This window comes from Oncorhynchus mykiss, chromosome 3 (assembly GCF_057628025.1).
Source record: "Oncorhynchus mykiss isolate SJ-2025 chromosome 3, ASM5762802v1, whole genome shotgun sequence".
NCBI lineage: Eukaryota > Metazoa > Chordata > Actinopteri > Salmoniformes > Salmonidae > Oncorhynchus > Oncorhynchus mykiss.
The window spans coordinates 16,441,792-16,462,598 of record NC_143024.1 but is presented as its reverse complement, the minus strand read 5'-3'; the positions used below and the strand labels follow the sequence as shown (position 1 = coordinate 16,462,598).

Here is a 20,807-nt window from a genome sequence, read left to right as displayed (position 1 = left end):
TCCCCCGGAGGAGATACTTACTTCTCTCATTGGGTGCTGAGGATATTTCAGCGCTCCACAGGGAAGAGTAGGACAGAAACCTTCAGGAAAAACCAAACAAATGACAATGGATATCTCTCAGCTAGGAGCCTCCCCATCATCCGGTAGCCACCGTCTCCTCTGTCTCTCTCTCTGTACCAGTATAATTCAGAAATCAGCACTCTCTCCTTCACTGTATGGAGGACAAGGGTGTGAGAGAGTGAAAGTTCTGTCCTGCCTGGTGTGTTTGGGAAAGAATCCTTGCTGTTTCCTTCCAGCTCAGAATGCTTGGTAATGGATCCATTGAGCCATGGTTAGTGCTATTCGGCATCCTTGTGACATCCCTACCCTAACCTTAACCCCTACCCTCACCCTAACCTTAACCATAACCCTTACCTTATTTCTTATGGCTGCAGGGTCAGTATTGAGTAGCTTGATTGAAAGTTGCCCAGAGGTGCCCAGAGTAAACGGCCTGCTCCTCAGTCCCAGTTGCTAATATATGCATATTATTATTATTATTTGGATAGAAAACACTCTGAAGTTTCTAAAACTGTTTGAATGATGTCTGTGAGTATAACAGAACTCATATGGCAGGCAAAAACCTGAGATGAAATCCAAACTCTACACACAAAGGAATTCTCCAGTTGGAGAACTCTCCACAACACCCTAAAGATTGATTCTATACTTAGTTTGACAAGTTTCTTCGACCTGTAATATAACTTTTTGATGTTTTTGTCCGACATTTGGATGGATCTGCACGAGCGTTTTGTATACCTAAGCCCTAACAAAAGTTGCTACTTGGACATAAATAATGGCCATTATTGAACAATTCAAGCATTTATTGTGGAACTAGGATTCCTGGGAGTGCATTCTGATGAAGATCATCAAAGGTAAGGGAATATTTATAATGTGATTTCTGGTTTCTGTTGACTCCAACCTGGCGGATAATTTTATTTATTTTCTGGGCGCCGTCTCAGATTATTGCATGGTTTGCTTTTTCCATAAAGTTTTTTTGAAATCTGACACAGCGGTTGCATTAAGGAAAGGTATATCTATAATTCCATGTGTATAACTGAGTATTTCTGTAAAATGATAACGGGACTGCAGCCCTAAAAGGTCAAAGGGTACTTAACCTTGATTTCAATTGAAGGCACTTTGATATAGACAGATTTATTTTTTACTCTTTTAATTGAGATCAGCCTTCATCACCACTTAAAGAGACAGTTTGAGGAGACTGTTTCAAGACATTTAAAGTTTTTACCTAATGTCCAGAGTTTTGCAAACCGAACAGCTTCCCTTGGAACAAGAACAAGAAAGAATGCATTTAATTAGTCAACGTTCAAGGTGAGGATGACAGGTGACAACCCGTAGTGCCGTACAACGCTGGACGCCTCTCCTTCATCACGCCGACTGGCCCAGGCAGACAGCTGTGTCTTCATTAGCACACAAAAGGAGCTCCAGGCTGAGGCTTCTAGGCTAATTATATTACAATGTGGCTCACTTCGTAGTCTAAATAAACCCTACGGTGCTCGGGCCTCAAACGCAGCAAGCTTTTAAAGGCCGGTCACACCACTAATTGGCTCCTTCATGGAATTTAAGAAGACTGCAGGACATGCGGGCATTAAACTCGTTACAGTACGGCCCATTTCATTCGACTCCAATGCCACATATGCTGTAGGATACACAGGGGCTTTTGACTCCTACTGAAATTGGTGATTTGGCTGATGGAGATATCTAGTTTTTTTTTACCCATTATCTGCTAATCATTCATGGAGCTACAACTAGTTGGGTATCCACTTTTATGATAATGGTCATATAATCGGTTTTGTAAGCTAAAGAGAACGACAGAGAACGGCACGGACAGCCTGTCCCTGAGACGATTAGGTGACTGATGTTTTGTTTTTCTCTCCCATGACCCATAGAGGAAAAGTGGTGGATTTTAACACAGGAGTTGTTTTCTGATTTTGAGCAGCAGATTGAAATGACTGGGCTAATCTGTACAGTCCTGAATGGATAACGCTCCCCTCATTAGTGACGAACAAATGATCCAGAAACCAAACCTCGTCAGGCTGCTGTTGCTTGGATTTGCTAATTATTCTCCCTAACACGCTCCACAGTTCCATTTCCTTGCCACTTCTCATTGCTGTGGATCATATTGCTTTCTTTCACTCCATTGTCTGGCCTCCACTACCATCGCTCCATGTTATCCAATGGGATGATATAGTCTATCAATTCTGTCATTTTTGAATGATTCTTTTAAACTCTGTTTAGCACAGTCAGTCTCCCGCCACCAAGTCACATACTGTAGGGATGATACTGTACTTATTGTGATAGTGTTTTTTATATTTGATCAACGCCAGGTCCAATGGGAGTGTATAAACCCCAAGTATCAGATCAAGAAGAAGAATTACAAGAACTCTGGTATCGTCATTCTCAATCAGTGCAAGGTGATTCACGATTCTCTCTCATTCACACACTCATTCCATCCTTCCTCCGCCCACCACTTTCTCTAACCTGATGTCTAAGTCTCATTGGCAGACGGTTCCAGAACATTTATCATCCTGTTGCTGTTATGGATGTGAAGGATGGTTGTGATCAGATGGAATCTGACTAATATGACATTTCTTCCATCTGCTGAACCCACGGATGACCTTAAAATTAGTGCCATTTTGGGGACAACTATGTCTGCATGGAGACACTGTGGAATAGCTAATGTTGTTTTTAAATGCAGACATATTCCCATTAAATAAGTGCTGGCCTTTCTCAGTGTCTTTATTGGCAGATTGCTACTTACCAAGATTATCTATTATATTGAGAAGATAGTCGAGTGACCGCTCCAACAAAGGAAATAAACTCAGCAAAAAAATAAATGTCCCTTTTTCAGGACTCTGTCTTTCAAAGGTAATTAGTAAAAATCCAAATAACTTCACAGATCTTCATTGTAAGGGGTTTCAACACTGTTTCCCATGCTTGTTCAATGAACCATAAACAATGAATGAACATGCACCTGTGGAATGGTCGTTGAGAAACTAACAGCTTACAGATGGTAGGTAATTAAGGTCACAGTTATGAAAACTTAGGACATTAAAGAGGCCTTTCTACTGACTCTGAAAAACACCAAAAGAAAGATGTCCAGCGTCCCTGCTCATCTGTGTGAACGTGCTTTAGGCATGCTGCAAGGAGGCATGAGGACTGCAGATGTGGCCGGGGCAATAAATTGCAATGTCCATACTGTGAGATGCCTAAGACAGCGCTACAGGGAGACAGGATGGACAGCTGATCGTCCTCGCAGTGGCAGACCACATGTAACAACACCTGCACAGGATCGGTACATCCGAACATCACACCTGTCACATGAGTTGACGCTGGAGAGACGAAGCAGGAACGGGGAGTGAAACTTTTAATAAATAACGGACATGGAACGAGACAGGAACAGCGTCATAAAACTAATACTAAGGACAAAAAACTATGCAATTCAGTAGCGGGGAACAGAGCTGGGGAACTGACAAATATAGTGGAGGAAATGAACAGATGATAAGTGAGTCCAGGTGAGTCCAATAACGCTGATGCGCATGACGAGGGAAGGCAGGTGTGCGTGATGGATGGCTGAAGTGCATGATGCAGGGCAACCTGGGGCCTTCAAGCGCCAGGGGGAGGAAAGAGCTGGAGCAGACATGACAACACTTGCAGGACAGGTACAGGATGGCAATAACAACTGCCCGAGTTACACCAGGAACGCACAATCCCTCCATCAGTGCTCAGACTGTCCGCAATAGGCTGAGAGAGGCTGGACTGAGGGCTTGTAGACCTGTTGTAAGGCACGTCCTCACCAGACATCACCGGCAACAACGTCGCCTATGGGCACAAACCCACCGTCGCTGGACCAGACAGGGCTGGCAAAAAGTGCTCTTCACTGAGTGTTACACCGAGGCCTGTACTCTGGAGCAGGATCGATTTGGAGGTGGAGGGTCTGTAGTGGTCTTGGGGGATGTGTTGCAGCATCATCAGACTGAGCTTGTTGTCATTGCAGGCAATCTTAACGCTGTGCGTTACATGGAAGACATCCTCCTGACATGACCCTCCAGCATGACAATGTCACCAGCCATAATGATTGTTCTGTGCATGATTTCCTGCAAGACAGGAATGTCAGTGTTCTGCCATGGCCAGCGAAGAGCTCGGATCTCAATCCCATTGAGCACGTCTGGGACCTGTTGGATCAGAGGGTGAGGGGTAGGGCCAATTTCCCCAGAAATGTCTGGGATCTTGCAGGTGCCTTGGTGGAAGAGTGTGGTAACATCTCACAGCAAGAACTGGCAAATCTGGTGCAGTCCATGAGGAGGACACATTATTCAATTTATGTTAGTCACATGTCTGTGGAACTTATTTGGTTTATGTTTCAGTTGTTGAATCTTGTTATGTATAAACAAATATTTGCACGTTAAGTTTGCTGAAAATAAACGCAGTTGACAGTGAGAGGACGTTTCTTTTTTTGCAGAGTTTACATGTTCTCAAAGATGATAGGCAGGTAGGAGGAGGCAAGATAAAGTGAAAGAATTCTAGCTAATGAGAGGGCAGATACGTGTGTGAACAACAGACACAACTAAGTCGTATTTCCTAAAGTTGCCGGAATGCCATGTTCATCCACTTATATAATTTGTAACAGCCTAAACATTATTTAACTTATGTTAAAGATTAAATAAGCCTCGTAATTCGACACACTCGCATAGACCAAAAAAAAGGCTTATCTCACGTAGACAGATTTTGGTCGGAGTAAATCCCCACTTCTTCCTCTCTGGTATTTCCCAACACTGGCCAACATGTGACACCAGTTGTAACAGAGACATAATGAACAACACCCACAGCCAGCTGGTTTCCTCAAAGCTAATGGCTAACATGCTAAACTAGCTGCTTTGTAATTGGCTGGAATAAGGGATAAGATGCTCCTAAGTGGTCAGTTACTGTGTCTGTCATGTCATCCCCAAGTGATTGGTGTCAATTCTCACTGTGGATAGCTGAGGTCCCCCGCCCTCAACTGCTGTCTCCCATCCACAGATCATCAAGATGCACTCCTTCCTGGATTACATCATGGGAGGCTGTCAGATCCAGTTTACAGTGAGTTCACACTGACACTCACACTAACATGCATGACTCACACATTCACACACAGGATGCCAAAATGTATTCAAATACACAAAATAATGCATATTACTTTTAAAAAATGGCACTGCCCTCATTATTCTCTTTTTAGTTGGGTGACGTATATGTGACAGACTGGGTTTTAACCAGGGTCATGTGTGTGCCACAAGACTGAGTTAGCCTGCCGAGCTTAAGCCTAGGCATTAGCTGAGGGAGCTTACATAAATAATCCTATTTTGTTCTGATAGTTAGAATGGTTCATTTTCACCACCTGTGAAACAAACCTCTGCCATTAGCTGCAGCTTTTCAAGAATCCCTTTCTCCCAGCTGTGAACACGTGGGTTCTAATTATCTGTTGTTTTTCTGGCTAAGGGATGCCCTCTGCCCCCTGCCTGTAAATAGTGTTTGTGTGAAACTACTTCTCAAGGGAGGTCTTACTGAGGTACACTTAATTGACCAGGAAGTGTTTGCTCTTATGACACACTAACTTTTCCTTTTATTCCTACCACCTAAAAGGCGACCGTGGTTGATGTTGACATTTAAATGGGCTCCATACTTCCTTCAGATCCCTTGGCGAGAGTGTTAGGCTCTCTCTCTGTGCCAGGCTGAACAACAGATGAGAAACGTTCTGCCTCTAACTGTTTCTAACGATGAACAATGTATCCATAGATCACAGACGTGAGAGAAAGAATCAAAGAGATGACTGACTTTAAATGAGGAGAAAAAGAATAAGAGATGACAAAAGAGAGAGGGGGGGAACAAGCCCAACAGAGTAGAAGAGGATAGCAGAGCAGACAGAGTGGGATGGTGTATGTGTCAGAGTGAGGGAGAGGTGTAAAGGGAAGGTGGGATGGTGTGTGTGTCAGAGTGAGAGGTGTAAAGGGAAGGTGGGATGGTGTATGTGTCAGAGGTAGGGAGAGGTGTAAAGGGAAGGTGGGATGGTGTGTGTCAGAGTGAGAGGTGTAAAGGGAAGGTGGGATGGTGTATGTGTCAGAGTGAGGGAGAGGTGTAAAGGGAAGGTGGGATGGTGTATGTGTCAGAGTGAGAGGTGTAAAGGGAAGGTGGGATGGTGTGTGTGTCAGAGTGAGAGGTGTAAAGGGAAGGTGGGATGGTGTGTGTGTCAGAGTGAGAGGTGTAAAGGGAAGGTGGGATGGTGTGTGTGTCAGAGTGAGAGGTGTAAAGGGAAGGTGGGATGGTGTGTGTGTCAGAGTGAGGGAGAGGTGTAAAGTGAAGGTGGGATGGTGTATGTGTCAGAGTGAGGGAGAGGTGTAAAGGGAAGGTGGGATGGTGTGTGTGTCAGAGTGAGGGAGAGGTGTAAAGGGAAGGTGGGATGGTGTGTGTGTCAGAGTGAGAGGTGTAAAGGGAAGGTGGGATGGTGTGTGTGTCAGAGTGAGGGAGAGGTGTAAAGGGAAGGTGGGATGGTGTGTGTGTCAGAGTGAGGGAGAGGTGTAAAAGGGAAGGTGGGATGGTGTGTGTGTCAGAGTGAGGGAGAGGTGTAAAGGGAAGGTGGGATGGTGTGTGTGTCAGAGTGAGAGGTGTAAAGGGAAGGTGCATACATTTGAGGTAATTGGAGTCAAACTCCCCTTTGATTGCCACTTGTCTTCCCAGGTAGCTATTGATTTCACCGCCTCGAACGGAGATCCTCACAACAGCTGCTCCCTACACTACATCCACCCATACCAGCCTAACGAGTACCTCAAAGCTCTGGTCGCTGTAGGGGAGATCTGCCAGGATTACGACAGGTGAGGCCAATCACACTCAGCCAATCATTAACAGCTATTATATCAAATGTTGTGCAATGACTGTTGCTCGTGACTTCAATGTTGATTTGTCCTCTCCTGAAAAAATAACTTTTCAAAGTTTGTGTGTGAAAGTTTCCTCTAGTTGTCCAGTGACTCAGAGGTTATGTAAATGAGAAGTCATTCAGAGCCCATGGTAGTCCTGGGTCACCAGCAGAATGGACTTGTTTATGGGCATGCACATTTCAGATAACAATCCCTGGCTCAAAATCAAGTGTGCCATCGCTCAAATTCTAATCACTCTTTTGTTTTCTGTCCCTGCATGCATTTCAATCCAGTGACAAAATGTTTCCAGCGTTTGGCTTCGGCGCTCAGATTCCGCCCGACTTCAAGGTAATTTCCAACCATATTTTTCATAGAGTTGGGCTATGGCTCAGCCTCAGCAGGGTGTCGTAATCACTCCTGTGACAAGATGAGATGAGGTGAGACTCTGGCTCTGCTCTCCTGCTTCTGTAGTGATTACGACACCCGGCTGGCCCCCGCTGGCCCCCGCTGGACCCCGCTGGCCTCTGCTCTACACTGTTCTGTCACACAGAATGGGCCGGTCCAGCCCAGGGTTCTCTACTGCTGGATTGACTCTCTGAGTCACTGAACTGCCCAGCAGGAAATACTGGCCATTCTGCCTGGGTGACTGGTGCTACCCCTGGCTGACACATGATGCTGCCTCTGGTCCAGAGAGGAGGGGAGGGGGGTACCATGGCTCGCAATTATGCTCATTATCCAACCCACATAAATGCATCAGTCGACTTTTACATTTGATTGTGTGATTGATTGCTTCTGGCCAACTCTGTGTTAATGTGCGTGCGTGTGCGTGTGCCTGTGTGTGTGTGTTCCTTTGTCTCACTGTTCCATGATGATCAATAGTCCATATTTTTCATCTTCCTCCAGGTTTCTCACGATTTTGCAGTGAATTTTAATGAGGAAAACCCAGAATGTGCAGGTAGGTGCTTCGCCTCAAACAGATTAGAGGTTCACCCTGCCTTTGAAATCAGACTGTCAAAATGCTTTATCTCAAATGCTCATCACCAGCTTTGGGGTGGGTTGTGACCTTAAATTGGCAAAATTGGGGTCAATTTCCCCTTGCACTGAATAACTATTAAATATTAAAAGCTTAAATTTACCTTTAATAACACATTAACCAGACAATAAAACCACATATCTTTAATAACACATTAACCAGATAATAAAACCACATATCTTTAATAACACATTAACCAGATAATAAAACCACATGTCTTTAATAACACATTAACCAGATAATAAAACCACATATCTTTAATAACACATTAACCAGATAATAAAACCACATATCTTTAATAACACATTAACCAGATAATAAAACCACATATCTTTAATAACACATTAACCAGATAATAAAACCACATATCTTTAATAACACATTAACCAGATAATAAAACCACATATCTTTAATAACACATTAACCAGATAATAAAACCACATATCTTTAATAACACATTAACCAGATAATAAAACCACGTTTATCACGTTCTCTCCTCATGCCGGCCCAAACACTTTGTAGGGATGCATCAATAAAACGTTTTACCAGTGAGTCTACAGTTGTTCAGAATCGAAACGGCGTCAGGAAAATGTTGAACAGCCAAAGGTGACCTGCATAAAGTCCCACAGACAGGCCTGGATGAAGCCGCTGTCATCGCACACTACAGGGGATCAACGTACGTCAATCAACCTGGTGGCAGCCAGCCTTCCTTTCTTCACATTAAAGTTGACTGTTAATGCTAAATACCCTGACTGCCCCACAGGGACATCATGTCTGGAGGAGAGAGGCCAGGTCTGTGCTGTAGTCAGATAATGAGCCCCGAGGGTTAGAACTACCGCACAGACACCGGGGTGGGTAACGGTTACAGCAACCGCAGCGTTTACTGTGAAAACTGAGGCTGTACCAGCTTTATTTGACTGTTTTACTGTGAACCCTGAAGCTGTACCAGCTTTATTTGACTGTTTTACTGTGAACAGTGAGGCTGTACCAGCTTTATTTGACTGTTTTCCTGTGAACAGTGAGGCTGTACCAGCTTTATTTGACTGTTTTACTGTGAACACTGAGGCTGTACCAGCTTTATTTGACTGTTTTACTGTGAACCCTGAGGCTGTACCAGCTTTATTTGACTGTTTTCCTGTGAACAGTGAGGCTGTACCAGCTTTATTTGACTGTTTTACTGTGAACACTGAGGCTGTACCAGCTTTATTTGACTGTTTTACTGTGAACCCTGAGGCTGTACCAGCTTTATTTGACTGTTTTCCTGTGAACAGTGAGGCTGTACCAGCTTTATTTGACTGTTTTACTGTGAACAGTGATTCTGTACCAGCTTTATTTGACTGTTTTACTGTGAACACTGAGGCTGTACCAGCTTTATTTGACTGTTTTACTGTGAACACTGAGGCTGTACTAGCTTTATTTGACTGTTTTACTGTGAACACTGAGGCTGTACCAGCTTTATTTGACTGTTTTACTGTGAACAGTGAGGCTGTACCAGCTTTATTTGACTGTTTTCCTGTGAACAGTGAGGCTGTACCAGCTTTATTTGACTGTTTTACTGTGAACACTGAGGCTGTACCAGCTTTATTTGACTGTTTTACTGTGAACCCTGAGGCTGTACCAGCTTTATTTGACTGTTTTCCTGTGAACAGTGAGGCTGTACCAGCTTTATTTGACTGTTTTACTGTGAACAGTGATTCTGTACCAGCTTTATTTGACTGTTTTACTGTGAACACTGAGGCTGTACCAGCTTTATTTGACTGTTTTACTGTGAACACTGAGGCTGTACTAGCTTTATTTGACTGTTTTACTGTGAACACTGAGGCTGTACCAGCTTTATTTGACTGTTTTACTGTGAACAGTGAGGCTGTACCAGCTTTATTTGACTGTTTTACTGTGAACAGTGAGGCTGTACCAGCTTTATCTGACTGCTTTAACAATGGCCAAGTAGTAGGCTGCAGTGGCAATTTGATTGTAATGTACACTATCTATGCAATAGTATGTGGACATTCTTTCAAATGAGTGGATTCGGCTATTTCCGCCACACCCGTTGTTGACAGGTGTAAAAAAAATTGCACACAGCCATGCAATCTCCATAGACAAACATTGGCAGTAGAATGGCCTTACTGAAAAGCTAGGTGACTTTCAACATGGCACCATCATAGGATTCCACCTTTCCAACAAGTCAGTTCTTCAAATGTCTGCCCTGCTACAGCAGCCCCGGTAAGGGATGTTATTGTGAAGTGGAAACATCTAAGAGCAACAACATCTCAGCCTCGAAGTGGTATGCTACACAAGCTTACAGAACAGACTGCTGGGTGCTGAAGCGCTCAGCACGTAAAAATCGTCTGTCCTCGGTTGCAACACTACTACTGAGTTCCAAACTGCCTCTGGAAGCAACATCAGTACAAGAACTCTTCGTCCATGGCTGATATCACTATGCACAATGCCAAGTGTCGGCTGGAGTTGTGTAAAGCTCATTGCCATTGGAAACCCGTTCTCTGGAGTGATGAATCTTCACCATCTGGCAGTCCGAATGAATAATGGTCTGGGTTAGGGCTGTGGCAGTCACAACATTTAGTCAGCCGGTAATTGTCAAGCATTGTTCCAAATGACCGTTAATTAACATAAACACATTTAACATATTTTGGCTTCCACACAGCCTACAAGCTACTGATGCAGACCTTTGGAACATCTACATTTTAAAAAGTCTAATGAATCCATTAGGTATTTTAGACAGGTCTAAAGAAACATGATATGAAGAAAATGTAGTCTATTTCAGAACAACAGAGTAGCATGTTGTGTTAGGTCCTGATCTGGCTATGCCATATGGCTGTGGGATACACTAGTTAATTTAGCAGACAAGATCTGGTTAGAATTCCATGGCATTATTATATAGTATGAGGAATACAATTGAACAAAGCTGAATAAAATAGAAAGGATATTTCCTCCAATTGATTTGAGGAAGTGCGCACATGCTGCTATTCTGTATTGAGTGGTTAACATAGAAATAGGTACTCTTATATGCTTAATTTAGAGTTATTAATGTAACTTTAGTTGTTCTACAAACGTTGGGCTATATGTTTTGATTTTTAGTACATTGTAAGGCTGCATGATGTGACTCCAATGATGATTTCAAAAAAGTTGCTTGAAAGGCATGAGCTCTGCTTTGTTTTTTTGTGCAGGCTGTTCAAATCGAATCAAATCAAATGTATTTATATAGCCCTTCGTACATCAGCTGATATCTCAAAGTGCTGTGCAGAAACCCAGCCTAAAACCCCAAACAGCAAGCAATGCAGGTGTTGAAGCAAGTTGGCTAGGAAAAACTCCCTAGAAAGGCCATAACCTTGGAAGAAACCTAGAGAGGAACCAGGCTATGTGGGGTGGCCAGTCCTCTTCTGGCTGTGCCGGGTGGAGACTACAACACAACATGGCCAAGATGTTCAAATGTTCATAAATGACCAGCATGGTCAAATAATAGGTCTGGGACAGGTAGCACGTCCGGTGAACAGGTCAGGATTCCATAGCCGCAGGCAGAACAGTTGAAACTGGAGCAGCAGAAAGAAAGAGAGAAATAGAGAATTAGAGAGAGCATACTTAAATTCACACAGGACACCGGATAAGACAGGAGAAGTACTCCAGATATAACAAACTGACCCTAGCCCCCGACACATAAACTACTGCAGCATCAATACTGGAGGCTGAGACAGGAGGGGTCAGGAGACACTGTGGCCCCATCCGATGATACCCACGGACAGGGCCAAAAAGGAACGATATAACCCCGCCCACTTTGCCAAAGCACAGCCCCCACACCACTAGAGGGATATCTTCAACCACCAACTTACCATCTTGAGACAAGGCCGACTATAGCCCACAAAGATCTCCGCCACGGCACAACCCAAGGGGGGCGCCAACCCAGACAAGGAGATCACATCAGTGACCCAACCCACTCAAGTGACGCACCCCTCCTAGGGACGGCATGAAAGAGCACCAGTAAGCCAGTGACTCAGCCCCTGTAATAGGGTTAGAGGCAGAGAATCCCAGTGGAAAGAGGGGAACCGGCCAGGCAGAGACAACAAGGGCGGTTCTTTGCTCCAGAGCCTTTCAGTTCACCTTCACACTCCTGGGCCAGACTACACTCAATCATATGACCCACTGAAGAGATGAGTCTTCAGTAAAGACTTAAAGGTTGAGACCGAGTCTGCGTCTCTCATATGGGTAGGCAGACCATTCCATAAAAATGGAGCTCTATAGGAGAAAGCCCTGCCGGCGGCATCCCCTTTGTGTGGCCCTAATGCACCCTAAAGAAACTCCTTTTGCGTCCAGTGGCTGTTGTTCCCTACTACCTGAGTGCTGCTGCTCCAAAGCACCTCTCACTCACATGGCTCTCGTGATCGGGAGACCCGATCTCGTGATCGGGTCTTCCCACAGGCTACAAGTGAAAGACACTTTGGGGACACAACTGTGCGCGTCCTTATCCAATTCCAAGGTGCATATTGAAGATATTGGAAGAACTGTCCACACTTACTTTTCAGCCTACAAGATGAATAGGTCTAACTAACAGCAAAATAACTAACCTATGTCAATCTACTATCCCCCATAGTACAAAAGTTTACCTATTCTGTGCGATAAATAAATATTCCAAACATAGTCTGGAGCTGTTGTGGGATGTGATAGACCCCAAATTTAATACAACCACTAGCACCCCCCCCCCCCCCCCCCAAAAAAAATGTTTTTACGCAATGAGGCTGACGCAACAGATTAGAACGTTTAACTTCAAATGTGATACACTATTATGCTATTTCTTCACATTATAAGAGCAGCAATGCGCACACATAGGCTATATGCACGAATGTTCCATTAGTGGGAAAACACCATTATCAAAAGTGGCCACAAATGTGATTTGGCTTGTAATGCTTTTATTATAAAGGTGCATTTCTTTTGTGAAAATTATCTTCCCCAAACGTGAAACTAACGCACTGCATGTGTATGCCAGTCAGACTCTACACCCCTTGTAACGTGGATTAATGTGCTTAATTTGAAGAAGTTATTTGGCCACTTTAGTTGTGATACGAACCTTATCAAAACATATAGGCCAATGAGCTAGGCTACATGAGGTGTGCGACTATGATTAGAAAAAGTAAACAACTTAAAAAGGCAATGTGTCTTATGCTGGGCATTATTCACAAGTGATAATATATAATTCACAAGTGATAAGCTAATATTTTCACCCATCAGACTATTCTTGATTTAATCTTGTCATTACATATACTAAATAATATATATGTGTGAAATTTGTTTTGATTTAGAATGGACCATTATCCTTCACCTGTCTCAAAACAACAGCGGCAGGGGAAAAAATACATGTCATCTCCGCACTTAAATAGTGAATGGAGGACACTTTTCCCATGGTTCATTTTCATGCCAGCCAGGTAGGCTATACTCCTGTTAGAAATATAAGCAATTTACTTAATATTAGGAAAGTTGAAAAATAAATATCGTAGGCCTAGCCTACAGAAAGCTGATGGGAACCTCCTCTTTTTAATAGAGGCCATCACTCTGTTTTCTCTCCCAATTGCATAGCCTATAGAAATGTTGCGCACATGAGCTCATGGACTCTCATTAAGTGTTTGATTAGATTTTCAATTATATTTGCATTGATGTCAGAGTGATTAGAGGGACAATATAGTTCTGAGTACCAGGTAGTTAGCTAGTTTGGTAGGCTACTAATGACCATCAGCAGCATCAGAGCTCAGAGAAGCTTAATTACTGTGACTAAACGCTCACGTGGAATTTGACTGCCTTCATGACTCGTGACCGCCGGTGTGGCGGTAATACGGTCACCGCAACAGCCCTTTGTGTAATACTCCCTGGAGAGAAATAATGTTTTCTGAATGTCTAAAACATAACTCCCTGGAGAGAAATACTTTTCTAAAGCTGCTAGCAAGACAAATGTTTTATAACATAAACAAAATGTAATACTGCATCGAATAGGTTAAACATGTGGTATAAACACATCCTTTGTGTACATACACTCAATTAGTATTTGGTAGCATTGCCTTTAAATTGTTTAACTTGAATCAAATGTTTCGGGTAGCCTTCCACAAGCTTCCCATAATAAGTTGGGTGAATTATGGCCCATTCCTCCTGACAGAGCTGGTGTAACTGAGTCAGGTTTGTAGGCCTCCTTGCTCGCACACGCTTTCTCAGTTCTGCCCACAATTTTTCTATGGGATTGAGGTCAGGGCTTTGTGATGGCCACTCCAATACCTTGACTTTGTTGTCCTTGAGCCATTTTGGCACAACTTTGGAAGTATGCTTCGGGTCATTGTCCATTTGGAAGACCCATTTGCGACCAAGCTTTAACTTCCTGACTGATATCTTGAGATGTTGCTTCAATATATCCACATAATTTTCCTGCCTCATGATGCCATCTATTTTGTGAAGTGCACCAGTCCCTCCTGCAGCAGAGCACCCCCACAACATGATGCTGCCCTCCCGTGCTTCACGGTTGGGATGGTGTTCTTCGGCTTGCAAGCCTTCCCCTTTTTCCTCCAAACATAACGATGGACATTATGGCCAAACAGTTCTATTTTTGTTTCATCAGACCAGTGGTCCCATGGTGTTTATACTTGCGTACTATACATCCACAGGTACACCCCCAATTGACTCAAAATATGTCAATAAGCCTTTCAGAAGCTTCTAAAGCCATGACATCAATTTAGGGAATTTTCAAAGCTGTTTCATGACACAGTCAATTTAGTGAATGTAAACTTCTGACCCACTGGAATTGTGATTCGGTTAATTATAAGTGAAATAATCTGTCTGTAAACAATTGTTGGAAAAATGATTTATGTCATGCACAAAGTAGATGTCCTAACCGACTTGCCAAAACTATAGTTTGTTAACAAGAAATTTGTGGAGTGGTTGAAGAATGAGTTTTAATGACTCCAACCTAAGTGTATGTCAACTTCTGACTTCAAGTGCATCATTATCAAGTGAATATGATTCTCCTTGAAAAGTGAGGCGTCATTCTCATAGAAAGAGTTAAATATGTTACAAAGTTGCCAAGTTTAATTCAATTGATCTCATTTGATCTATCCAGCTTACCTGCACACAGCCCTGACACTTTTTCACACACTGTAAAATAATAGACTATAAGAATAGCTTTTATTTTTTTCAGCTTTTCAGCTCATCCTCCACTTTCTACCTTGTATTCGTGCCACTCTATTATCTTGCTTGTTTGGATTGGCAGCTGCCCTGGATGGGTGGAGAGGAGCCAGACAGGTTCTGATCCAGTCCATAGATTCTTGCCAGGAATAGATCAGTCTCAGTACTCCTCTGTCAGGCAAGCTTCCAGCCCACCTCCTAAGGCAGAGGGCATAGCTTGCAGTTTTTCATGCAAGAAAACTGACTGTCGTACAGATGCTGTTAGATGTGGACACACACCAATGCGCGCACACACACACGCTCAGTCAAAAACTGTCTTCCTTTGTGCCTGTACCAATTATTGATATTGATATCTGTTTGAAGGTGAACGTTTGCATTACTGTGGGTAGAGGGAGTGGCAAGCTGAGACTGCCTGTGTGTGTACATGCCGGTGTTTGTGCTTGTGTAAGATACACTATATATACAAACGTATGTGGACACCCCTTCAAATGAATGGATTCGGCTATTTCAGCCACACCTGTTGCTGACAGGTGTATAAAATCAAGCACACAGTCATACAAAAACATTGGCAGTAGAATGTCCTTACTGAAGAGCTCAGTGACTTTCAACATGACATCGTCATAGGATGCCACCTTTCCAACAAGTCAGTTCGTCAAATTTCTGCCCTGCTGGCACTGCTCCAGTCAACTGTATGTGCTGTTATTGTGAAGTGGAAACCTCTAGGAGCAACAATGGCTTAGCCGCGACGTAGTATGCCACAAGCTCACAGAACTGGAAGAACGTATTGTTCGTCGGGAGCTTCATGAAATGGGTTTCCATGGCTAGGCAGCCGCATACAGACCTAAGATAACCATGTCTAATGCCAATGTAAAGTTTGGAGAAGGAGGAATACAAGTTCTGTCTGTTTTTCACGGTTTGGGCTAGGCCCCCTAGCTCCAGTGATGGGAAATCTTAATGCTATAGCATACAATGACAATCTAGACAATTATGTGCTTCCAACATTGTGGCAATAGTTTGGGGAAGGCCCTTTCCTGTTTCAGCATGACAATGAGATGTTCGACGAGCAGGTGTCCACACATTGCAGTATAGTGGTCAGTGATCAGACCTCCAGATGTCTGCAGTATAGTGGTCAGTGATCAGACCTCCAGATGTCTGCAGTATAGTGGTCAGTGATCAGGCCTCCAGATGTCTGCAGTATAGTGGTCAATAATCAGACCTCCAGATGTCTGCAGTATAGTGGTCAGTAATCAGACCTCCAGATGTCTGCAGTATAGTGGTCAGTAATCAGACCTCCATATGTCTGCAGTATAGTTGTCAGTGTCTGCAGAATAGTGGTCAGTAATGAGACCTATAGATGTCTTAATGTTGCTGCTCTACACCTCTCCACACACTCTCATCCCCTCAGGAGTGCCTCTCACTGATTAAATTAAATCTCTCTCTCTGTGTGTGTGGACCCACTCCAATTCACATACCCACTCCAATTAAATTTGCATACCACCCCAACAGATCCACAGATGACGTAACCTCTATTGCATTCCACACTGCCCTCTCCCATGTGAGAACACAGTTCATCGACTACAGCTCAGCGTTCAACACCATAGTGCCCACAAATCTCATCACTAAGCTCAGGACCCTTTGACTGAACACTACTGTCTGAAACTGAATCCTGGACTTCCTGACAGGCCGCCCCCAGGTGGTGAGGGTAGGCAATAACACAACCGCCACTCTAACCCTCAACAAGGGCCCACTCAGGAGTGTGTGCTTAGTCTCCTCCTGTACTCCCTGTTCAGCCACGACTGCCTGGCCGCTCATGACTCCATCATTATGTTTGCTGACGACACGACCCGATGAGACACCCTATAGGGAGGAGGTCAGTGACCTGGCAGTGTGTTGTCAGGACAACAACCTCTCCCTCAATGTCAGCAAGACAAAGGAGCCAATTGTGGACGACAGGAAACAGAGGCTAGAGCACATCCCCATCCACATCGATAGGGCTGTAGTAGAGCGGGTCTAGAGCTTTAAGCTCCTCGGTGTCCACATCACTAAGGAATTAGCATAGCCCACACACACCAACAAAGTCATGAAGAAGGCACAACTCTTCCCCTTCTACAGCTGCACCATTGAGAGCGTCTTGACTGGCTGCATCACCACTTGGTATCCGACCGCAAGGCGCTTCATAGGATAGTGTGTACGGCCCAGTACATCACTGGTGCTGAGCTCCCTGCTATCCAGGACCTCTATACCAGGTGGTGTCAGAGGAAGACTCCAGCCACCAAAATCATATACTGTTCTCCCTGCTTCTGCACAGAAAGCGGTACTGAAGTCTGGAACTAACAGGACCCGGCACACAGCTTTTACCCTCAAGCCATAAGACTGCTAAATAGTTAACCAAATAGCTACCCGGACTATCTGCATTGACCCTTTTTGCACTAACTCTTTTGACTCATTACAGACACTGCTGCTACTGTTTATTATCTACCCTGTTGCCTAGTCACTTTACTCCTACCTATATCTACATATGGAACTCCATTACCTCGTACCCCTGGACATGGATTCAGTACTGCTACCCCGTGTACTGCTACCCCTTACTCATTGTGGATTTATTCCACTTGTTATAACTTGTTAAACTGTTTCTCTCTACATTTTTGGAAAGGGCCCGTAAGCATTTCACTGTTAGTCTACACTAGCTGTGTGTGTGTGTGTGTGTGTGTGTGTGTGTGTGTGTGTGTGTGTGTGTGTGTGTGTGTGTGTGTGTGTGTGTGTGTGTGTGTGTGTGTGTGTGTGTGTGTGTGTGTGTGTGTGTGTGTGTGTGTGTGTGTGTGTGTGTGTGTGTGTGTGTGTGTGTGTGTGTGTGTGTGTGACCAGTGAGGTTGTGATGGAGGGGTTGTTAATTAAGTGAAGTTCTCCACAGATGTTTGTGTGTGACCTCAAATGCCCACTCAATCAGTAAATAGCATTACTTCTGCTGCTCAGCCGAATGGGAGGCCACTCATGTGGTGATCCATGTGGTGGTGAGAAGAGATAAATACAAGTCAATGCAGCTGTGAAGGTAACTAACTATTCACAGAGTGACTGCTTCCCTCAAAGTGAAAAATATCCTGGAATATCATGGGTCTCAATTACTCCACAAAGATACCTTCACACCTGTGTGCATTGCTGTTGGTCGTGTGTCCCCAAATACCCAGAGTTCTCCAGAAGTACATGACTGTGAGTGTTACTGTGTGTGTGTTATTCTGTGTTTTTCCAACATATGTCTATGGGTGTGCAGGTATCCAAGGGGTGGTGGAGGCCTATCAGACATGCCTGCCTAAGCTTCAGCTCTACGGCCCCACCAACATCGCCCCCATCATCCAGAAAGTAGCCAGCTCCGCTTCACAGGAAATGCACACCAAGGAGGCCATGGTAAGCTAGCTGTCAGTTGTCCTCCTCTCCTTGGAACCAATTGATTGGGAGCATAGCTTGAACCTAGATTGAGCTTAAATCATGTATTGATGTCAATGGGAGACTTCCGCAACGTTTTAGAGTTATGCTCAACATGTATTTCCAACACACCCCACAGACATTACTCTCTCACGTTTCTCCCCAGTCATTGCCTTCCTTTATATCTGCAGCAGTACTTCATTCTGCTCATCCTAACGGACGGAGTGATCACAGACATGGCAGATACCCGCGAGGCCATCGTCCAAGCCTCCCACTTGCCCATGTCCATCATTATTGTAGGCGTGGGAAGTGCTGACTTCAGTGACATGCAGATGCTGGATGGAGATGACGGAATCCTTCGCTCGCCCAAGGGGGAGCCCTGCCTACGAGACATCGTCCAGTTCGTCCCCTTCCGCAACTTCAAACATGTGAGTCTTTACTGGAACTAGGAGGGTTACCTGAGGAACTGGGAGGATTACTCGAGGAACTGGGAGGGTTACCTGAGGAACTGTGAGGGTTACCTGAGGAACTGGGAGGTTTATCTGAGGAACTGGGAGGGTTACCTGAGGAACTGGGAGGGTTACCTGAGGAACTGGGAGGGTTACCTGGGGAACTGGGAGGTTACCTGAGTGTTACAGGAAGTGACAGGTTTCTCTCTTTCCTTCTCCAGGGCTCACCTGCAGAGCTGGCGAAGACTGTCCTAGCAGAAGTGCCCAACCAGGTGGTTGACTACTACAACAACAAGGGCATCAAGCCCAAAGTGCCCAGTGAGTTCGAGTCTTCCAGGACATTCGCCCCCTGAGAGGAGGGGCCCAACGCACTCGATACAACAGATAGCACCTTACGCTGACTAACTGAAAAGTTTACTGTTTTGCTCTTCGTTTGTTTGTTCTTTTCATTGTGCATGCGTGGCCTCCGAGGCTTGCATCTGTAAAGCAACTGTATCATTCAAAGCATTGGTATGGTGGGGGGACACACAAACGAACAACCAAACTGTCATCCCTACAGATGAACAACTATCGATGAAGGAATGTATAGAACACCCCCGTTCCTTTTTTTATAAGAGTTTGTTGAGATTTTGCTAAATTTCTTGATATTCATACATTGTAAAACATTTTGGACCACAGTGAATGAACTAGCTACCTGCGTTTAGAAACGTCTGCGTCCTCAGTAGTCCATATTGCAGATAAGGCAGATGCATGAAGTGTTGTTTTGCATGCTGGTAATAAAGCAGACACTGTTTTCTCATGGTTCATGTTGTTTTCTTAGTGAACAATAGAGTTGACAGTATTGTAGGGATAAAGGACATTCTACTATGAAGCATGTTGACAGCACAAATTGAGTATTCTGGAAGTTCACTGGAGAATATTATGGCCACATAATTTTCCGTTGTCATGTTGCAATGCAGTATTCTGTGAAATGATGAATTACTTATAATAATAAAAGCTTTATCAATATGCTTGTGACTTATACTATGTTAAAAAAAACTATTGGGTTTCAAGTCAAAAACATAATTGGAATTGTGGTCATATCAATTTGAATCATTCTATGAAAAATCCGTAGAAAATACGGAGAACTGAATTGGCAGAATTTCAATATTTTGGTGTGCATGTCAAAATACTCAAAGGAATTGGGAATTGGGGTCACTTTCTTAGCATTTCAAATATATTCTATTGATTTAAAAACCTCCATAAAAATTATGGGAATGTTCTGATTGAAGTTGAACAGAACAAGTCTGTCCATGTGCAGCCATGTGAGGACGGTGACAATTCCTCCTAGGATTGGAGTAAGTCACAACTCTCCCTTTGAGGTGTCTGGGGAGGAGGGAGAGAGATGGGGAGGAGGGAGATTGGGAGAAGAGATGGGGGGTGGAGAGAGGGCGATGGGGAGGGGAGAGGGAGGGAGATGGGGAGGAGAGAGGGAGGGAGATGGGGAGGACTGTGGGATGGAGATGGGGAGAAGAGAGTGAGGGAGATGGAGGGAGATGAGGAGAGGGTGGGAGGGAGATGGGGAGAGAGGGGGAGGGAGATGGGGAGAAGAGAGAGGGAGATGGGGAGAAGGGAGGGAGGGAGATGGGGAGAAGGGAGAGAGGGAGATGGGGAAAAGGGAGGGAGGGAGATGGGGAGAAGGGAGAGAGGGAGATGGGGAGAAGGGAGAGAGGGAGATGGGGAAAAGGGAGGGAGGGAGATGGGGCGAGAGGGAGGGAGATTGGAAGAAGGGCAGGAAGGAGATTGTGGAGGAGAGAGTGA

At 44.4% G+C, this 20,807-nt stretch overlaps 1 protein-coding gene across 3 annotated transcripts in view; it reads left to right on the top strand.

Moving 5' to 3' along the window:
• LOC110534068 (copine-4) overlaps positions 1-20,015 on the top strand; it is an 85,587-nt gene extending 65,572 nt beyond the window's left edge. For 2 of the 3 annotated variants that reach the window (XM_090222316.1, XM_090222313.1), the window contains 8 exons: positions 2,379-2,465; positions 5,071-5,130; positions 6,763-6,896; positions 7,232-7,286; positions 7,842-7,893; positions 18,407-18,540; positions 18,750-18,986; positions 19,229-20,015. In XM_090222316.1, the coding sequence (XP_090078442.1) occupies positions 2,379-2,465; positions 5,071-5,130; positions 6,763-6,896; positions 7,232-7,286; positions 7,842-7,893; positions 18,407-18,540; positions 18,750-18,986; positions 19,229-19,360 (891 nt within the window). In that variant the 3' untranslated portion in view covers positions 19,361-20,015. The remainder of the gene's footprint in view (positions 1-2,378; positions 2,466-5,070; positions 5,131-6,762; positions 6,897-7,231; positions 7,287-7,841; positions 7,894-18,406; positions 18,541-18,749; positions 18,987-19,228) is intronic. The other variant, XM_090222320.1, reaches the window with a different exon arrangement.
• The last annotated feature ends 792 nt before the right edge of the window (positions 20,016-20,807 follow it).